Here is a 22500-nt window from a genome sequence, read left to right on the forward strand (position 1 = left end):
AATACAATATGCAATGATTTCCCATTCTCGGAGCCAGCTTTGGCTGGTTTGCCAAAAATCAAACACAACATAGTAAAATGATTCAAATGTCGCCGTTTATCATTTCAGAATACTCGTCACCTCAGTTTGTTTATCGTTATGCTCTGTTGATCGTAGAAAACACCTGTGCTGGCTTGGTTTGACCTGCTTGATTACGGGTTTGTTAATTTTTTCCACGATTATCTGTGCGCCCTTGCATATGAATGTGTACGTTGATTCATTGTGGAAGCATTCATTATACTTTGATTTAAATGATTTTGTGTCCGTGTTTGTATTTTTATGTGCACATTTGACGCCACCCTACGTTGATTCTTTCAATCTCTCTATCGCTGCGCATTTCGTGTCATCATCTATGTTACCTCGCATAGGACTTGCTGCGCATCACATGCTCTTTGTTTCAGAGGCAACATGCTAAGTATCATGACATGCTAAGAATGTATACCAGTCTGTCCGTTTGTCTGTCTGTGTTCACATTCCTCAATACAGGCTGAACAGTGTTTGTATGGTAAAATCACAACCTGCCAATGTTTGTTCCTTATATACTGTGTGTTCTCCGACTCCATGTCATGTCTTCAGACTTCATAACACACACACACACACACACACACACACACACACACACCAAACACACACAGACACACACACACACACACACACACACACACACACACACACACACACACACACACACACAACCACCCTCACACACAACCCTCCATCCAACTTGACCATGGCCAGTGCTTGTCATTATGCATCAACTTGATCAAAGTGTATCTGCATTTACCATTATGTCATTACCAGGCCTTCAGTGTGTGTTTGTGTGTGTGTGTGTGTGTGTGTCCAGTCCACGTCGACTCCCATTAACTGGCCTTATGTCTCGCTGTGTTGCTGGTGTGCGTGTTGTCTTCTAGGCTCATGTGGTCCAACGCTGGCATGCCCATCAGGTCAGTAGTGCTCTGTGCTCTGAGGAGTCTTCCCACGTCCCCGAGTGAACGTGATACACGCTCTGTGCTGTGGTTTACCTCCCCCTCCCTCCCCCTCCCTCTGCCCGCTAAGCCCCGCCCCCCTGTCGCTGTTTACCTTCTTCTTCTTCTTCTTCTTCTTCTTCAACTGCTTCTTCTTCTGTGTGTTCGCTTTCTCTCCCTTCCTGTAAGTGAATTGAGTCTGGTGCCAAGAATTTGTGATTTAAGGAGATCATCAGCTTTTATTTAGGGGTGGGGGGGGGGGGTGTTAAATATGTTGATTCATTCAGACAAGAGAGTAAAAAACTAACAAACTGCAAATGAAAACATTTCTTGGAATTTATTTTCAAGCAATGGTTTCCAGGGCAACACGACGTCGGTGGGTTCAAATAACCCCACGACTAGGTGTTTGTCATACCGAATCAAAAACGTCATGATGACACTTTCGGGGGGCTTTTGGTTTGAGTGTGATCGTGATGGTGACCACCTTGTGACCCTGACTTCCTTCTTGTGGTGGTGGCTTCACTGGCTCTCTTTGTGTGTGTGTTTTTCTTAGTGTGTGTGTGTGTGTGTGTGTGTGTGTGTGTGTGTAACAGAGGTGTTTGTGTGTATTTCAGTGTTGTGTCCCTGTCTGGCCACTCTTTCCTGCCCTGTGTGGTGGTGCTAAATGTCCCAGTGATGTCGCCTCCACACCGCTCTTCTCTCTTGTGTTTTGGATTGTGTCAGCGGTTGGATTTCCCTGTGATCTTTATGTGTGTGTGCGTGTGGTTGTGTAATTTGTGTGTATTTTGCGTGTGTAATGGATGACATTTATCTCTTCTTGATGTTTAATGGGTTTGTTTAAAAAAATGCATTCGCTGTATCGTTTACGTCCCTGACATTTAAGATGGGATGTGTTGATTTGAATTGTCGAGAGTTCAAGGGTCAACCTTTATAGTTTCTAGCCAAATTAGAAGTCACACATACCTTCTGTAAATGCAGACTGGGAAATTACTGGAAATGTCCCCAGAGCCCCGTCTACTATACCACTGAGGGTTCAATTTAACGTAATGCAAGTCACCTTCAACGGAGGGTCAGGTCTTAGTTTAGCAGATATGGGAGATGTTTTGCTTACACGCGTCCAATCTGCTGCTCATCAAGACCACAGCCATTGAGTTTCAACATCTCCCTGACGTTCTTCAGGTAAATGTCAGAATAGAGAGCATGTGATATATATGTATATATATTTAATGTAACAATAACGATAATAATAATAACGATAATACTAATAATAGTTACTTACAACTCAATAGTTAGGATCAGTAAAATAGTCTGTGTATGTGTGTGTGAGTTGTTTCGACCCAGCGTGTCGGTGGAGGCGGGGATCAGACATCGCGGAATTGGCAGCAACAGCAAACCCAAACTCGACGGTTCTTTGAGGCCACTATGAAAATGCAAGGGAAAGAGTAAATAAACAGGAGTCGATCCCGGGGGGCTATCGATTGAACGACAGAATACAGCAGAACGGGAACATCGGGCCAGGAAAGAGGAGGAGCGGTGAACAACAATGTGAGGGTAGGGATTTGATGCAGGGAGTGGCGAAAAAGAGGGGTTGGAGGGAGCCGGGTGTATGTGTGTGGGGAAGAGATAGAGCTTAGTGGTAAATGTGATTATCGGCCCGAGCTGAAAGACCGCAAGCGGACGGTTGCGAATGAGGGCGATTCAAGCGCCCCTGACTCTCGCAACGCAAGCAGGCGTCTGAGGAGATTACTGAGGAGAGTGGAGGGGAGGGAGGTAATAGGGGGAGGGGGGAGGTTATACAACATAGAAATGGAAATGGGGGGGTTAAAAAACATGAAGTGGAGAAGGGCGTACATGGAGTAAATGGGTTATTTTATCGCCCGGTGGCGAGTAAGTACGTCCTCACATGGATAGGATAAGTTTACTGTCTGAAGGTGAGATGTTCTGCAGGTCCGACCTTGTTGAGAAGAAAGAAGAAAAAACGGATCCATTGGAATGCATGCTGCTGGACTGCCTGGGAAGATATTTGACACATATAGACGCGCTCACACACACACAAAGACCCACACAAAGATACACACACAAAGTGCTTTTTTACTGCTCACACCCGGTTATTTTCAGAAAACCGCCGGCTGGTAAGAAGTTACAGACATCGTCCTGACCACACGGACGACCACTTAGACCCAAGAAAGAGAGAGACAGGATGCAGTTTACACAAGCAGGAGAGACATAGGCAGCGGCCTAGGAGATAGTAAAACGTCAGTAAGTAGGGATGAGTTCAAGTGGGGGATGGTTGTAGAATGAACAGACCGACAGACAATTTAGCTTCTTGAAGAGAAAAGCAGGATTTGTCTGCCACTTCTAAACCAGGAGCCTTCAATCGTCATTGCGTCTGTCTGGGGTCTGTGTGTCTGTTCTTGGTTTACGTTTACTTCTAAGGACTTCAAGTCTTGATGATTGTGTCATCGTTCACTCATTATACTTTGAAGTGCATCCAACCATGCTCCAAATGAGAGAGAGAGATAGAAAGTTGGAGAGAGAGAGAGAGAGAGAGAGATAAAGATAGTGAGGGAGACATAGAAAGATGAAAAATAGAGAGATACAAGGAAAGAAAAAGAGAGAGAGATACATAAAAAGATAAAATGAGAAGAGAGAGAGACATAGAAAGACAAAGAGAGAGAGAGAGAGAGAGAGAGAGAGAGAGAGAGAGAGAGAGAGAGAGAGAGAGAGAGAGAGAGAGAGAGAGAGAGAGAGAGAGAGAGAGAGAGAGAGAGAGATGGGGAGAGCAAGATTGAGAGAGAGAGGTTGGTTGGGTTTCAGGGAGAGGTGTCAGAGGAATACGAGAAGAAAGCCGGCTTTAGGTCCGATGTTGGAGGGCTGGAAGAACAGGAGATCAAGAGAGCGCTCCGACAAGGAGGGGCAGAACCAAAGCCCAGGAGGTCTTGGTGGAGGGGAGCAGGAGGAGGGGTGGAGCGATAGCAAAGGACGAGAAGAAAATACAGTGATATACCCTAACATAGGGGCCTAGCCATTGAAACCGCGCCATCGCATTATACAGCCCGTTTTAGTTAACTCTTCAAAAAGAGAAGGGCCTGAAAGAACAGAAAGATAAACATCCTCTTCTTGTGCCAATGTTATATTCCTTATAGACCTTCATTCAAAAGTCCCTTGACTCGTTCAATGAGTCACTGCACGTGTACAGGCAATATGGTACCGCAAAAACAAACAAATACAGATAAGTCAATACATAAAAATTAAAATCATGTAATATCTATTTTGATTCCGATGTCTATACTTGTTTTACTTTATTCAATCTATCCATCATCCTTTTTTAAAGTGCAGAATCCCCAGGCAGCGTGCTCTCAATACTTTAGAGAATTATTAGGAATGAATAGGACAAAATATGCAGAAAGCAAATCAAACCATTTAAAATATAAAATCCCCCTTGACAACATCAACGTGGAACGATGTTTGACTGCAAAATAAAATAAAGACAACCCAGTTAAAACGCCAAAAGTTAAAGGTTGGGTATGGGATTTGCGAAACGCCAGCAGATTTTGAAAATACACAACTCAAATGGTCCTACCCCCTCTCCTTCAACGCTGACTCTGACTCCACCCATTCCAAGTACCTGGACGCGCAATCATGCACGAGCGCGAACACAGATGCGCGAGAGCGAGCCAGGCTAGCGTAGGTTTTCGTTAAACAACATGGCGAATGGAATTGTCTTCTACTGCTAGGTCCAAATGTGGATTAACTAGTTCCAGTAGCTACCGCAGGATAACAACAAACAGGAGCTTGCTCTGGGTCACGAGCTCTGGGTCACGAGTACTGCACGAAGGGGTCGCGCGCGGGGCGCGGGGGAGGGGGAGTGCAGTACGACCGTTTGATTGACGTACTTACTGTCCAATGCAACTCGGTGGCTCTGGAAATCATTGGCTGGAGTTTTTCGAGCCCTGCCCGTTCCACAGATGATTGACTTATTTAATTTTCCTGTCAGTACTTCTAACTCAGTGGCTGTAAATGGGTTATGATAAGGATTTCAAGTAATTTTGCAAAAATGGCCAAAAAAGCGAATTCCATACCCAACCTTTAAAACAGCTCAAATTAAAAATCTAGATAAAAACAACACAACCTACAGTGTTACAGTTGTTGCCCAGAGTCTGTCTAGCGTCTCCCATACCTGGACAGCAGACAGCAGCAGACCAGCGCCTCCCCCGCCCCCCAGCCTTATGATGATAAGGGCAGACCAGGCAAGCGTTAGCTTAGCATAAAGACCTCCGCGGGGGCGGGCGCCACGCCGGGCCGCTATGATGTGGGGCCCCGGACAGGCAGGGTCAGGGGTACATAACGCATCCGCTCCCCTGGTGTCCCTGGGGGCCCCTGGCAGGTCACACACACTTACAGTAGAGCTGACGGAGGGCCACGCAGGAGATGATGGGCTTAGCGCATGAAACACATTCATCCGCCCACACACGCTCAAAAAACAAATGCGTTCACACGCACACACGTGTATATTCACACACACACACACACACACACACACACACACACACACACACACACACACACACACACACACACGCGCACACACACACACACACACACACACACACACACACACACACACACACACACACACACACACACACACACACACACACACACACACACACACACACACACATTCATTCACACTCACACATACACATATGCGTTCACACACACGCACACACACACACACACATGCATTCACACTCAGACACACGCACATGCGTTCACACTCACATACACACGTCCACCCACACAAATATGACTGAACTCCCTGACACAAACGCACGCACACATATGAAAAGCATCCAACACACACATACGAACGCACCCACACACACATGCGAAAGCACCCACACACACATACGAAGGTACACGCACACACTCGTTGGGAAGCCTTGCTCCAGGAGGAGACGGGACAGACGGGGAGGCGTGTGAGCCAATGTCTGCATCTGCCAAAGTGTGTGTGGGCCGGGTCGGAGCGCCCAGAACACCGTGGCTGAAGAGTCGTCGTCCCCCGTCCCCCCCGTCCCCCCCCATCTCACGTCAGAGCTCAACGGGAACAACACGATGAGGATGAGGACGATGATGAAGATGATGAGGTGGAGACGATGGAGGACAGTCTGGAAACGGAAGGGGGGGCTTAAATGGTTTTAGAATGGAAGGATCTAAGGTCTGTCACTAGCCGTGGTGGGGTATATATGTATCTGTTGTATCCTATGTGTTTTCAGTGTGACTTCTATACGTTTTGTTTGCCATCCATTGAGGTTGATTTGGTGTTTGAAGGGATGAATGCCTCGCGTCACCCTGGATCCTATTGATTTGATTGTCGTGTAACTGGTGTGTGACCTACTCTCCTGTCCTTCTTCCTTCCTTCCTTCGGGGTTCTTCTCCTTTTCCTACTTCGGTGTTCCCATTCCCGATATTCCTTCTTCCTTCGTCCCGGTGTCCCTTCTCCCCCCCCCCCCCCCCCAACTTCGGATTCGTGCTTCCTAACTCCTACCTCCTCACTCCTTGTCACAGGCAGATGCAGCAACCAGCTTTCTCCGCGCCGCTCGTTCTGGGAACCTGGACAAGGCACTGGACCACATCAAGAACCGGATCGACATCAACATATCCAATCAAGTAAGGAGCTAGAGCCACTCATTAGGGGAAAGGCTAAGTTATGGTTCCACATTGACGCAACGAACGACCCTGCAGTCGCTTCGACGCAGTCGTGAACCTGTTTTGGTTCTGCGGCGGGTTAACGTCGGGTTTACGTTAGCGACCAATCACAGCCCTTGCTCCACGAAGCAAGGTTAAAAAAAATTGGGATGCGCACGTCAGGCCCTGACATTGGAGGAAAGGAGGGTCTGCAAGGACATATTGGGTCCATAAACCCCCTTGCGTTGCGTCAACGTGGAACCATGGCTAAGCCTTTACTCTGGGGGTCACTCAACACCCCGAAGGCAGGACTCCTGCTGTGAGGGGAGGGGCTCACTTTCCGTAGGAGGGCCAAAGAGAAACTAATTAGTTCCAAACGGATATCTGAGCTCATTTGTTCTGTAAGCTGTACTCAAATCCCCTTTATATACAGTATATATATATATATATATATATATTTATTTATTTATATATCGATGCGACCCCTTCTGTAGTTTTTGCCCATCTGCTTCCACACAAATAGTTTTTTATCCCGTCAACATCTAAATGAATTTATCGATGTACCCGTGAATGTTATTGAATCGCTCTACTACAAACCAAATGATGAGTAGTAGCTTGCTCGTGGCTTTGAATTAATCATCAGTTCGTATAAACTGCAAATGAGACCGTAAAAATATTGATAATCGAATATCTAACCCTTAAGTTATTCATCTCATGCAACCCCATGTGCATATCAGGGGACCCTAAGTGGCCCCGGCCCCAAGGTTGGGAACCAGTGGGTTTGGTCATCCCGCTCAAGGTTGCCTTAAAGTCGAATGGCAGCATTTGGGATCAAACCTGGTATCTTTTGGATGGGAGTCAGACACCCTTAGCACTGGCCCACCTATATATAGTGAGGCGGGGTAGGATTGTCTGTGTGTGTGTTTGTTTGTGTGCGGAGGTGTGTTTGTCCGCACATGCATGTATGTGTGTGATTTGGTTGCATGCTTTCAGCAGTAACAAAATACAAGTTGTCTGCACACGCGAGGCAGCGTATGCGTATGTGTGTGTGTGTGTGTGTGTGTGTGTGTGTGTGTGTGTGTCTGTGTGTGCGTGTGTGCGTGTGTGTCTGTGTGTGTGTGTGTGTGTGTGTGTGTGTGTGTGTGTGTGTGTGTGTGTGTCTGTGTGTGTGTTTGTGTGTCGTAAAATGAAATCAATATCAGAGGCTATGGAGATATTCCCGCGTTATGTTCCAGCATTAGGGTCTGTAGGGAATATTACCCCGCTGGGTCAGATTAACGAGGCGGTCTGCGGTCTCACTAACATTACATCATACAATGCTAATACACACCAATGCCCTTTCGTTCCATTCCAAAGGATATCCGAGGATATCACCTTACCTGGCTGGCTTTTTGTTTTTATAAAACAAATTAAAAATGTTATACAGCGTTGATTTGAATCAGTTTAATCCACGCTGAAAGCTATCTCATTACTGAAATGAGCTGACATTTCGTAAAATACTTAACACAGAGATAACATTAATGACATGGGAAAGTCCTCTCCCCTTTCCTTTCCTCCCCTCTCCTGCCCTCCACTCCCTCCTTAATAGTAATCCTAATCGGTTGCTACATAAATAGTACATTCTCGTGCCACTGCATTGACACTGAGAAGAAGCAGACAAGGCAAAACTTTAATCATCCGCCGAAATTATTACTGTATATAATTGTATATTAGGAGTTGGCTTTGACCAATGAAGGACTTGACCATAAATGTCCAAAACTAAAACCATGACACAAATGTGTACAAAAACACACACACACACACGCACGCACGCACGCACGCACGCACGCACACACACACACACACACACACACACACACACACACACACACACACACACACACACACACACACACACACACACACACAAACCTACACAACCACGCATCGACACACGTACACACACACACACACACCCACACATCCACAACCACACACATACACACAGACAAACTTCGGAGCCAATCACTCACCCACTCAGCCACATTCCTCCCCTCATTTTCTCCCCTGTTCCGTGGACCTCGCTGCCGTTACTCTGCGTTGCATCATTGCTTCAGGGCACACGGGAGATCCACAACACAACGCCAGAGTTCAGCTGCTCCTACTGCAGAGCAAAATGATAATTATAATCCTTTTTCTATTAGTCGTGTCCTGCTTACCGGCTCGCGCCCGTTGCTAATGAAGGGGCCAGGGTTTGACTTGTAACCCTGCCGTTCATTAGCGGGCCGTGGATCTACGGGTTAATGATCGTGAATGACGGGTGGGAGCGAATGGTTTGAGTGAATGAAAGGACAGGGTCTCCCCTCTCAGGCAAACAGAGCCAGCGGCGGTGAAACCCGTGTTGTCAGGAAGTAGACAACCACGCAAAGTGTTGTCTCACGGTGAACAACAAGCGGACACACGCACACACTCACGCACCATGCTGCAGTACATTCACTCACACACACGCATACACATTCCTACTACTATTATCTTAAACTAACACACACATGTACACACAACAGGATCTTACACACACACACACACACACACACACACACACACAGTATACACACGACAGTATCTTAAACTCACACACACACATATACGCACACTAAGGCCCCTTACACATGTACACACATATGAAATATTTCCAGACTTCAGTAGCATGTACAAACACGTATACACTCTACAGTAACTTAAACACGAATACACACTATGCAATACCTTATACTCACACCCATATGACCAACACCTTTACTTGCACACCTAAAAGAAGGTGTGTACACACACACAAACACACACACACCTGCAGCTACACTAGTACGCACCATTACGCTTATTTCTCTATTAGTGGAATCCGATTTGTCCAGTAATGTTTTAACTGCTCAGGAGGAAGAGCATGTTTTCTAGCTAGAGGAGGGGAGGGGAGGGGAGGGGAGAGGAGGGGAGAGGAGGGGAAGAAAGGAGGGGAGAGGAGGGGAGAGGGGAGGAGGGAGAAGAGAGGGGAGGAATGGAGAGGGAATTGGAGAGGACAGGAGAGGAGATGAGAGGATAGAAGAGGAGGGGAGAGGAGGGAGGGCGGGGAGGAGAAGAGAGGGGAGAGAAGGGTGGAGGAGAGGTGGGAGGAAGGGGAGGAGAAGAGGGGAGAAAAGGGGAGAGAGGAGAGGAGAGTGGAGGGGAGTTCTCCATGAGATTGATGTTATCCCCGTCCTTACTGTAGATTTGGCCCTGCAGTCTCTTTCACGTAAAGTGCTACAAATCCATCTACCTGTCACTCCTCCGCAGCCCCAACTCCTCTTCCCTCGCTCTTACTGTTTCTTTCACTCTTTCCTTCCTCCTTTCCTTCTCCTTTCGCCCATGATCCTTCTTTGTTTCAATCACACATATTGTTTTCCTTGCTTCCATCCTTAATATTTGTATTTATTTGTTTCTTTCTAATAAGATTCATTTTTTTTTTCCTTCCATGACTTCTATGTCATTCTTGTGTATGGCTTTCTGTTTGTTCATTCTGTGCAAAATACTGTAGGCCTTGTACATTTTCATTGCCATGCATATGGACCATACTGAACCAATAATAGTGTGTTTCTCTGGCCGTCTAAACTGAAGCAAAAATACAAGGCATTCACATGCTGCCTGCTCTCTGTGCGCCTGCTCGGTGGAGGGGATGCGTTGCCCATTTAAAATGAAGTGACACTGCAGTATGGTAACAGCACATCCATACTGGGTTACTGCGACACCTGGTGGCCGCAGGTGTTACTGCAGCAGCGTTTGAACCGTACGTGCTGTATTCCGTAGCTCGCTAGCCTAACTGATGCTGACAACACCCAGACACGAAGACAAAGCCAGGCCGACAGGGAGGGAGGGAGGCACAGAGACGGAGGAATAATTTGTAAGATCTAAATCTGGCTCCTAGTCCTTTGGGATTCAGAGAAGGTATTTCTAGAGATGGCTTAAAAGACTTTCAGAAAGCAGAAGATACAGTCATCTGCTTCCATGTTTTTAGTACTCTAGCTTCATGCTCATTAACACATTCATCTAAACTGTGCCCGTTTTGATTTTGAAAACTGTTTTGTGTTGTGAATCATAGAGTTAAAGAACTAGAGTATCATACCATTGAGTACATCATGTTGAGTCACCATATCATTTAAGCTATGAATGTTGTTTAAATCTAATTAAAGTTCTGTTTGCTTTTCCCTAGAATGGACTCAACGGGTTACATCTGGCCTCTAAAGAAGGTCACGTCAAAATGGTGTTGGAGTTACTACACAATGGCATTGTGTTGGAGACCACCACTAAGGTAAGTACACTCCCTTCGCCCTGTTGTCAGTTCAACTACCTCACACCTGCATTCCAAGGTGAAAGTAAACCAATTATCTTGTGTTAATTGGAATGACAACATGCAGTGCTTAGCAAAGGTGACAATTTGTCTATTCAAAATCTTGAGACTGTGGATATATCCTCTGTGTTTTAAGTTGTGGTTCCAAATGTTTTCAGAGTTGACATGTGAGAATTATCCCCGAAATAGAAAGTGTTCACTATATAGGCAATATGGAAGTAAGCCAATTGGAACATGGCCCTTAACTCCTCCCACTCCCTCTCACTGTGTCTCCTCCAACTCTCTCACCTCGTGTCACTCACATGCATAATACATCATGATGGTCACTTAGTTTCTCGTCATGATGCTCCCTTTCCTCCACGCTCGCTTTAACCACAGTCGCGAGGCCAATGTTCCCATTAAACTAAAAGTCAACGTTTAAAGAAGGGAACCATTTTGTGAGCTTGTTACCTTAAACCTTCTACATACTGGTCCTGGAGGTCTCTGACTCACTTCTCCCCCTCACTGTGTGTGTGTGTGTACACGTGTATGCATGTGTGTGCATGGTACGTGCACATGCACGTGTGTGTGTGTGTGTGCGTGTGTGCTACGTGTACGTGTGTGTGTGTGTGCGTGTGTCTATGTATCATGGTTCCCGCGGGTCCTTAAAAAGTCTTAAAAAGTCTTAATTTTTTTTGTGTAAAATTAAGGCCATAAATTGTCTTAAATTTACTGTAAATTTGCTCTAGGTATTAAATTTTGCAGAGGGTTTTTTAAGACTGGGAAATTGTCGCGCACAACAAATCACCTAGTGCGTCTTTTAATTACGGCATTTTCAGGAGTTTTACGTTACGTTAACGTTGACATCAGTCATCGGGGAGCCGGTTGCATCTGCAGCCTGCAGCTGCGTCTGTAGGCTTGCTGGCGCTACTTTTAGCTAGTGACGGTTGACATCATTAGGCCAACTTGCGCTACTTTCAGGATGGGACAGTGCAAATTCAATGAGAAATGGTTTGAGGAAGATACGTTTCGGGGGTGGTTGGAGAAGGCAGGTGACTACGAGGCAAGGTGTTGTTTATCCCGAAAGGCATTCATACTAGGGACCATGGGAGCAAAAGCTCTTGAGTCCCACATGAGGTCGCAGAAATATATCCGATACTCCGTGGCAGCTAGCGGGACTACAGCGATGCCCGTATTATTTGAAAGAAGTGGACTGAAAAGTTCAGCATCCGTGGCTAGTACTTCACATCAGACGGCGTTAACCGGCTTTGTGTCGCCACCAGAAACCCAGAAGGCGGAGGTATTGTGGGTTCTCCACACGGTGAGCAGACATAATTCCTTCAAATCGAACGAGGACATTAGTAACGTCTTGGCTGCTATGTTCCCAGATTCTGAGTTTGCGAAGTCGTTCACCTGCGGTGAAAACAAAACGGCCTATCTAGCCAAATACGGGATCGCATCTTTCATAAAAAGAGAGCTGTCACGCAGCGTAAACGATAAACAGTACGTCCTCATGTTCGATGAGTGAACAAAACCACTAAAAGCAAACAGATGGATATCCATGTGAGGTACTGGCCCACGGACGACACCGACAGCCATGTCTTATCGCGGTACTATGGATCACAGTTCATGCTGGATCATTTTAATGTAAGTATTCCAAACAGTAAATTAATTGAATTGTGTGACGGACTTTTTTCCAAAAATCATATTCGAAGTTTGTTTGTTTATTAATATTAATATTCGAATATTTATTAATAATATTATGACCATTAAATTCCTTCAGTAAGACCTGGATTGGGCTTCGCGGGGTTTGTTTACCGGCGTTGCTATGGTTACCGGTCCTGCGTGTTCCGACGGTTTAGTAGGTATCTAATAAATCGCTGTCTAATCAATACTTCATTCAATGCCTCTTCCGTGGTCATTACAATATTATGAGTAGACTGCGTCGGGTTCTCCGACGCTCTCCCTCTTGGCCTGCCATAACAGGTTCGAATATTAAGGGCTGCCTAATATTTGTTTGAATTTTGATTTATTTTTTGATATTCGCATTATATTCGAATAAGGAAGTTCGGCTTCAAAGTGTGTGTGTGTGTGTGTGTGTGTGTGTGTGTGTGTGTGTGTGTGTGTGAGATCACTGTCAGCCGGGTTTACATGGACACATCTGATCCGCATAGTTGTGGATGAACAGCTCAATCGGAATAGAAAAGGATCATATAATACGCCTCAATCGGAATACAATTATCTGTTCGTAATATAATTCTATTCGGCTACAGAAGAGGTGGTGTAGTCTGCTATAATCGACATGCATACACTTATTCCGATTAGTTTGGGGTTTAACTTAGGAAAGCTGCAGTAGTTCGCATTTGGTCCACTCGGCACTCCAAACTTGACCGCTGTCAAGGACGGTGGATTTATTGCCCGATTCATGTCTTTGTTATCACTCCGTAGTAGTTACAGTAGTCCGGTAACATATCAACCCCAGCGTGTCCGGTTGCTAAGCGACGGTCATGGGTGACTATGGGTGACACGGGTGGGTTAATGTGTTCGCGTATCGTCGTGTCCGCGCGCTTCCGAGATAACTTTGCAAGAGTACTACTACTGCTAGTACTACGGCTACGGTTGATGTGTATAAGTGACTCAATTATACACACCTTTTCTATCAAATAATTTTTCAGACATTTTTTGGGTCTTAATTTATGTATGTGTTGGTCTTAAAAAGTCTTAAAAAGTCTTAAATTTGACTTTAGAAATGGTGCAAGAACCATGTGTATGTGTGTACCCATGGTGGATGTGTGTTTGCCTGTGCGTGTCGTGACCTTCAGAAAGGGAACACGGCCCTCCACATAGCAGCCCTGGCGGGACAGGAGAGGGTGGTGGCGGAGTTGGTGAACTACGGGGCCAACGTCAACTCCCAGTCGCAGGTGAGGACCCGCCCGACATCCCATAATGCACAAAACAATACAGTGGTCTGGCTGCACATGTATTGTGCAAGCATTGTGCAGGTGTAGGGACCGTGTACGCGCATGTTGAAGCAGACCCATGGAGTACACACACACAATGAGCAGTTAGGAGGTACACAACGTGTGTGTGTGTGTGTGTGTGTGTGTGTGTGTGTGTGTGTGTGTGTGTGTGTGTGTGTGTGTGTGTGTGTGTGTGTGTGTGTGTGTGTGTGTGTGTGTGTGTGTGTGTGTGTGTGTGTGTGTGTGTGTGAGAGTGGGTGTGTAGGCCAGCAAAGCACACATCTATAATCAGTTGTGAATAAATGCATGTGCCTGTGTGCGTGTGCATCCATGAACACCAATAAAAGGTTGTGCGTGAGAGTGTGTGTCTGTGTGTGTGTGCGTGCGGGTGTGTGTATGCATCCCTGAACACATAAATTGTGTGCAAGTGTGTGTATGCATGCGTATGTGTGTGCGTGCATCCATGAACACTCTTACATCTACATGTGTGAGAGTGTATGAGTGTGTTTTTACGATTGCCCGTAAATCTGCACATGTTTGACGTGAGGCTCTGTGTGGATCCTCTCTCCCTCACAGAAAGGCTTCAGCCCTCTTTATATGGCCGCCCAAGAGAATCACTTAGAGGTCGTCAAGTTCCTGCTCGAGAATGGCGCCAATCAGAGCCTCCCCACAGAGGTCAGCTGGGATTACTGTCCTGCATTCTCTGTGTCGGCCTGAGAGTCCTCCTGGTCTCTCCCCTCTTAAGCTGGGGCTACGCTACACGATGCCTTCAATCTAAGACGATGGCCAAACAATACTACGCATTGAATGAATGCACACGTTTCATTTGCTGTTGGTAAATCGCCCTGCCGATTCTTCTCTCTGAACCACACACACCATTGGATCATGGTAAAACCCTATAGCCCTGAAAAAAATCAAACATGTTTGAATAAATCTGCGACATGCCGAGTTGGATCGTATGGAGCAATATCAATGTGTCACTCACACACCCATCACCACCACAGAGTCCTACTCTGCCGCCCCTCTGCCCCGACCCGAGCTGCACATTCTGGGACCGGACATTCGATTATTCCCGAATCAGCCCTGGACGAATCGTGTGGCGTAGCCTATAGCTATGAAATGCTGCCTCATAAAGCAGTAACGCGGTAATGTGCAATGCTCCCACCCCAGGATGGCTTCACCCCCCTGGCGGTGGCGCTGCAGCAGGGCCATGAGAACGTGGTGGCCCTGCTCATCAACTACGGCACCAAGGGCAAGGTGCGGCTGCCCGCGCTGCACATCGCCGCGCGCAACGACGACACGCGCACCGCCGCCGTGCTGCTGCAGAACGACCCCAACCCCGACGTGCTCAGCAAGGTGCGGTCCGCGCCACACACAAACCTTTCAAAGGAATACTGTCGACAGTACGGACGCTCTGTTTGTATCTTTGTTTTGTGAATAAGTCAGGATTGACGTGGGCTCTGAGGATGACAAAATTGCAACAAATAATTCTTTGCTAATTTACATTTAGATTACATTTTGCTAATTTACGCTTTTATCCAAAGTAACTTACAATAAGTACATTTGTCATAAGAAATTGAAACAGTATATCGCTGTCGGGACAGTAAGGATGTTCATAGCACCAAGTGCAAAGCACTAACAATCACTAGGATAACCCATTCCCTGCATACAACAAGGATAGCTAGGATAACATGCTACATAACTAAGTACTAATAGCTACAACCTACAATAAGTGCCAGGACGTACAACATACAATAAGTAGTAGGGGAGGGACGTGGTGGCTATGCGGAGTCCAAGTGAACTCTGAACAGGTGAGTCTTGAGTCTTTTGGTAAGTTGGTGAGGGACAACGTGGTCCTTACATCGGCAGGGAGCTCGTTCCACCTCATTATGTAGTTTGGAGTGGCCGTTATCGATGGTGAGTATGGAGACAGGCCATCGAGGGACAGATGGGGAGGTTAGAGGTCATTCTCAAGAGGCTGAGGACACCTTCACTTTCGCTGAGCACACACTTGATTGGTTCAACTAAACGTCCATGGAGAGAATACCTACGTGCGTGAGGTTGCATTCCTTATAAATGTGGTTGCAAGGCAAACCACACTATTGTTTTCATGTGTCTTATTGTTTTTTCTTTTTATAGTCCTTCCGCCTCATTTTCGGTAATTATCTCCTCCTACAGTGTTGCAGGTATAAAACCGAGCCCATTGCAAGGAATTGCACGTATCCGTGGGCTGCGCCATTCCTACGATTTTTTAAAGTTTGCATATATTTTGCATCGGTCTATGCATCCCTTTGCATAGACTGTAAGTAAGGAGGCCTCCAAAATGTTATGTGCCGGTGTGACCACCGGGGATGCTATAACTCTTGGTCAAACCTAAATGGCCGCAGACCACGCCCAGTGTCATAAAAAAAATCAGAAACTTGGTATCTGGGCCTTATTTGACATGCTGAATCTTTGGACACATAAGGTACGCCTGTAATGTTTTTTCTGTATCTTGTTTGTTTTGGAAAATATTGAAAAAATATAAGACCGACCCGTATCCCAAATTACCCAAAATTTGGTCCACATACTCCTTCATACTGCCCGACCGTATGGTATTATTTTCATTTTGATCCCGTAATGGCCGAGTTGGGGCGAGTTATGCAAAAATGAAATTTCACAAATGAGCCGCCATTGTTCAATAAATCACAAGTCCGCTTCAGAGAACCCCAGGGCCCAAAAACATGGTGTACCCATCAAGGACAACCCCCTTAGGTAATGTGGAACGTTTTCTGATTATGGCTGAAAAAATTACTTCACAGGGTCAATTTCGAATTACTGTTGAAGGTGCTCAGTGAGCAATTTTCTTATAATGGAAGTCAATTAAGAAAAAAACGCTGACCTCAACCATTCCAAAGGCAAAGAACTCAGGGTTGTCAAAGTTGGTACACGTATAGAAACCGTGCATAAGCAAGCCTCCAAAAAGTAAGAACCGCTTTAGCCACAGGGGGTGCCATAACTCACAATCCAACGAAAACAACCCCGAAAAAACAACAACAACACCCATTGACCAATCAATCACAACTGAGCTTCAAACCAGCCCAGGGAATTGAAACTCGGCGTACTCGCTCATTAGCCTTGCCAGCATTAGCATGTCAGCATGTTCACAGAATATTGTGCACACGGCGAGTTGGCATGAAACCACACGCATTCACATGCAGCGTCCTATCAACTTGCGCAGGCTTAACTCTAAAGACGTTTGATGTCCAACATTTCCTCTGTTAGACTGGGTTCACGCCTCTCCACATCGCTGCCCACTACGAGAACCTGAGCGTTGCCCAGCTACTGCTGAACAGAGGAGCCAACGTCAACTTCATCCCCAAGGTCAGTGAGACGGGCAGCCAATCAGAATCAACGATGACACTAATGTATCCTCCGCGCTGCTGCCAATAGCTGCAATGTGATGAATAACGTCAGACATTGGCCAAGGTGGTGTTGGCTGTGTGTGTATGTGTGTGTGTGTGTGTGTGTGTGTGTGTGTGTGTGTGTGTGTGTGTGTGTGTGTGTGTTGATGTGTGTGTGTCTGTGTTGGTGTGTGTGTCTGTGTGTGTATATGTTTGAGGAATATTGAATGAAAAGCAAATCATCGTTTTCAGACTGCTGAGTGAGACTGAAAGTCTTGCAAAGCGACCTGCATGCCCTTCTGTTTTTTGCCTTCCTACAATGTCAATTTAATTATAGTCTGTGTGTTTCTATATTTAGTCACAGACAAACTCAGTTCGGGGCTCCTTACAATTCTGAAATCATAAATATTGCAGCTTTTATTCCTCTTCTGCCACTCGCTGCCACACAAAAAATAAATGTAGCCATACATTTATAAAAAAATAGAAACCTACATTTGTGAAATAAACAGACATAGATTATAAATCTATGCATTTATAAAATAAATACATACACAAAATAACAAAAACAATATCAAACATTTATAAAACAATAAAATACACACATTTCGAAAACTAAAAAAAACATATATTTATGCAAAAATGTAAAGAAATATAATCCTAATTATAATCAAAACAACCACACGGTGCGACGCTGATATCCTTGAGGGTTAGTCCAGGTTGGTCTCAGGGTCCAGGTACACAGGGCCGTGCCCCAGGGGCTGACTCACCCCTCCCTGGCTCTGTGTTGCAGAACGGCATCACCCCGCTGCACATCGCCTCCAGGAGGGGCAACGTCATCATGGTGCGACTGCTGCTGGACAGGGGGGCCCAGATAGACGCCAAGACCAAGGTGAGGTGATGCGGCGTAGGTCTGGTAGGGGTCAGAGGTCAGGGGGTCAGGACACCCCCCCACCAGAGGCTCTGAGTTGCAGCACCAGTGTCTCCATTCCGCCTGTAAGCGTCCTAAGATGTCCTGATCATACCCCCTCTGAACTCTGAACGTCCTCTTCAAAATGGCCTCCGTGTTCTGATTCTGCCGACCGCATTCAGCCCAACTGTAAACAACAGCAAACACGTCATCTCAGTGCGTAGTTTATGGACAAAAACAGTGAACAGCCTTCACTGAAGTACCTCACAAATGGTATATTCACTCAGAACAAAGTGTTACTGCTGTTGTTTACCTTCGAGGCAGGCGCGTTCGCACAAAAGGCTTTGAGGCAGAATTGGCACAACAAAATTATTTTTCACTAATTATATTGCAAACTGTTGTTTGAGCAAACCCGGGATAGACGGTAACGATAGTTTGATCACGGACCGGTATAGTCATTTAACGACATGCAAGGTAAATAACCTGGGTAGTTTAATGACTAAATAGTACCGTAATTAGGCAAATATAGCTGCTTCGTACATAAGCGGCACTTGCTGACGACTGAGGGTTGAAATAAACAAGTCTGTATACTAACAGCACCCGTGTGAAGGCGACAGTGGCAAATGCCTGATTTGAAGCACACTAAATCTTATCCGAAGGCGCCCACGCCGCTGCTATGCTGAGCTGTGCTCACTGTTGTCTGCATTGTGCTGATCTGCGGTGCCGTCTTTTGCTGACTTGTTCTCCCTGGCAGTTCCTGGGTGGCTCTGCTCTGAGCCTCGTTTGATTGGCAGGCTAGCGAGCATGAGCCGCCTGGCCGCTGTTGTCACACTGTCAGGAGTCTGGCCGGACAACCCGCCTGCTGATTGGCCACTCCCTGTGTGTTGTCGTTTGCTCTGCTCTCATATCCCACACCCTTTTTTAACCCGCCCCCCCTCTCTCTTTCTATTTTCTGTTCCCCTCCCTATCATAATTTCCCTCTCCATCACTGTCTCCCTATCCTTCCCTCTCTCTCTCTCTCTCTCTCTCTCCCTCTCTCTCTCTCTCTCTCTCTCTCTCTCTCTCTCTCTCTCTCTCTCTCTCTCTCTCTCTCTCTCTCTCTCTCTCTCTCTCTCTCCCTCTATGCTATCTCTCACCCGCTCTCGCTCTCTCTCCCTCTTGGTCCATCTCTCTCCATCTCTCTCTCCCTCTTGGACCATCTCTCACTCGCTTTCCCGTTCTCCCTCTCACTTCGCTATCTCTCACTCGCTCCCTTGCTCTCTCGCCCTCTTTGTCCGTCTCTCTCTCTCTCTCCCCCTCCTCCCCCCTCTTTCCCCCCAGGATGAGCTCACTCCTCTGCACTGTGCGGCCAGGAACGGTCACGTGCGCATCATCGAGATCCTTCTGGACCAGGGTGCCCCCATCCAGGCCAAAACCAAGGTGGATCCCCGCACCATCCACCACACACACACACACACACACACACACACACACACACACACACACACACACACACACACACACACACACACACACACACACACACACACACACACACACACACGCACACTGATGAACACACACACACACACACACGCACGCACGCACGCACACACGCACGCACGCACGCATGCACACACACACACACACACACACACACACGCACACACACACACACGCACACACACGCACACACACACACGCACACGCACACACGCGCACGCACACACGCGCGCACGCACGCACGCGCGCGCGCACACACATACCCCATACAACATGAGGACTTCTTAGGATATCAAGGATAAGCTACCATAGCAACTGGATTTGCTTCAATAGAGATTCAGATTGTTTGTTAATCGAGATATTGAATTCTGGAATTTGTTCCTTTGTACCTGACTCCAAAACATGACGTGTTCGCATAGGCTGTCGCACTGCTGTCAAACACAGAAAATGTGGGGGTAAAATATAGTTGTATTTACATGGCTATACGTGGTGTTGTTTACCAATTGCCGGCCGCTGTAAATTCGTTGGCACGTGAGGGATGTGGCACTCATTTGGCTGAGAATCCTGCAAACACACGTTCAATGTCTGCCTGTGCATTATTACTTCACTTCTTCTCTACATCTCTATCTAACTCCCCTTTAGATCTTAACTTCAATTCCTGTAGATCTCTATCCTACTTCTTGCACATCTTTACCTCACTTCCTGTGCACCTTCTCTTCACATCCTGTACATCTCTGCCTCACTTCCTGTAAATCTCTATCTGACTTCCTGAAACACCTCTACTTCACGTCCGGTAGACCTCTCGTTGCCTTCCTGTAGACCTCTCTCTAACCTCCTCTCCACGTAAACGTCCTTCCCTGTGTCCTCACCCTAACCCCCCTGTCTGCCGACCTCTCCCTCGGCCCGGTCAGAACGGCCTGTCCCCCATCCACATGGCGGCCCAGGGCGATCACATGGACTGCGTGCGGCAGCTGCTGCAGTACAACGCCGAGATCGATGACATCACCCTGGACCACCTGACGCCACTGCATGTGGCCGCCCACTGCGGTCACCACCGCATGGGCAAAGTGCTGCTGGACAAGGGGGCCAAGGCCAACGCCCGCGCACTGGTCAGCGCTTTTCATTGTTTTGACTTTATTTATTCTATTAAAAAGGGTTTCTTTCGTTTCACTAAACCATTTAAAAAACAATTCAACCCAAAAATGCATGTGTCGCTTTGGGATTGTTCTAAGGTTGATTTACTAATCCAGCAGATGATCCAAAATAGTATTACAAAGTGATTGATATATTTCTATCTGTAAATGGCTCAAAATGTAAATCCACAACTGCTGTTTAAGGGCAAAAGGATTTGAATTGAGTCAAATAACCAGAACACTTTAAACATGATGTTTATGCACACTAACTGCACTGTGTCTGTGTGTGTGTGTTCTGCAGAATGGCTTCACTCCCCTCCACATCGCCTGCAAGAAGAACCACATGCGCTCCATGGACCTGCTGCTCAAACACTCTGCCTCTCTGGAGGCTGTCACTGAGGTAGGAGCAGGAAGAGGATAGGGCTGTACATCACAATGCATCGTGGGATTTATTTTTGGCAATACTCCACCATATTGAGAGGACTCAAGAGACGTTTAGTACTGGAAAATCCAAAGTAAGCATAAATATACAGCAACCTAGGCTAATTGAGAAGTTGTTCTGCCACGTCTCAAATGGTAGTGGTGGTGATAGGGATAGTGGTGCTGGTAGTGGTGGAGATGGTGGTAGTGATGGAGATGGTGGTAGTGGTGGTGGTGGTGGTAGTCATGGTGATGGTGGTAGTGGTGATGGTGGTGGTAGTGGTGGTGGTGGTGATAGGGATAGTGGTGCTGGTAGTGATGGAGGTGGTGGTAGTGGTGGTGGTGGTGGTAGTCATGGTGATGGTGGTAGTGGTGGTGGTGGTGATGGTGGTAATGGTACTGATCGTGGTAGTGATGGTGGTAGTGGTGGTGGTACAGATAGTGGTGGTAGTAGTGATAGTGATAGTGATAGTGATACTGGTATTGATAGTGAAATGTATAGTCGTAGAGGTAGGGATAGGAGTAGTGGTTGTGGTAGAAATAATGCTGTTTGCATTTTGATGTATTTTGTTACGTACATTTGTATTAAACACATTTCAGTGTCGGGAAAAGGCAGAATCATTTCCTGTGGGAGTTTTATTTAGAGGATAGAATGTCTGAATAGTCCTTTTCCAGTGAAATATTACACGCCGATGTTTATGAATAACTTGCATTAATAATGTACAAGCATGGCATATTTAAGTAATGGCTGTGCAACATTTGATTGAATTCACAAAGTGCTGCGATTAGGTGTCTAATTATCTACTATCTGTGTGTGTTTGTGCACATGTGTGCATGGTTTGTCTGTGTATGCATTCGTGTGCTGGTGTCTGCATGCTTGCGGACATCTACACTGTGTGTGTGTGTGTGTGTGTGTGTTTGTGTGCATGTGTGTGTGTGTGTGTGTGTGTGTGTGTGTGTGTTTCTGTGTGTGTGTGTGTGTGTGTGTGTGTGTGTGTGTGTGTGTGTGTGTGTGTGTGTGTGTGTGTGTGTGTGTGTGTGTGTGTGTGTGTGTGTGTGTGTGTGTGTGTGTGTGTCAGTCTGGTCTCACTCCTCTTCATGTGGCTGCCTTCATGGGCCACCTGAGCATCGTGAAGAACCTGCTGCTGAGGGGAGCCTCCCCCAATGCTTCCAACGTGGTGAGG

The 22500-nt window shown here is 46.6% G+C and overlaps 1 protein-coding gene across 1 annotated transcript in view; it reads left to right on the plus strand.

Annotated features, from left to right (window-relative positions):
* Window positions 1-22500, plus strand: part of LOC132454856 (ankyrin-1-like) — a 75355-nt gene that overhangs the window by 22764 nt on the left and 30091 nt on the right. Inside the window, 12 exon segments of the mRNA XM_060048406.1 lie at window positions 951-983; window positions 6576-6677; window positions 10915-11013; window positions 13854-13952; window positions 14568-14666; window positions 15162-15347; window positions 17256-17354; window positions 18165-18263; window positions 19602-19700; window positions 20675-20872; window positions 21198-21296; window positions 22396-22494. Coding sequence (XP_059904389.1) covers window positions 951-983; window positions 6576-6677; window positions 10915-11013; window positions 13854-13952; window positions 14568-14666; window positions 15162-15347; window positions 17256-17354; window positions 18165-18263; window positions 19602-19700; window positions 20675-20872; window positions 21198-21296; window positions 22396-22494 — 1311 coding nt within the window.

This window comes from Gadus macrocephalus, chromosome 4 (assembly GCF_031168955.1).
Source record: "Gadus macrocephalus chromosome 4, ASM3116895v1".
In the NCBI taxonomy this organism is placed as follows: Eukaryota; Metazoa; Chordata; class Actinopteri; order Gadiformes; family Gadidae; genus Gadus; species Gadus macrocephalus.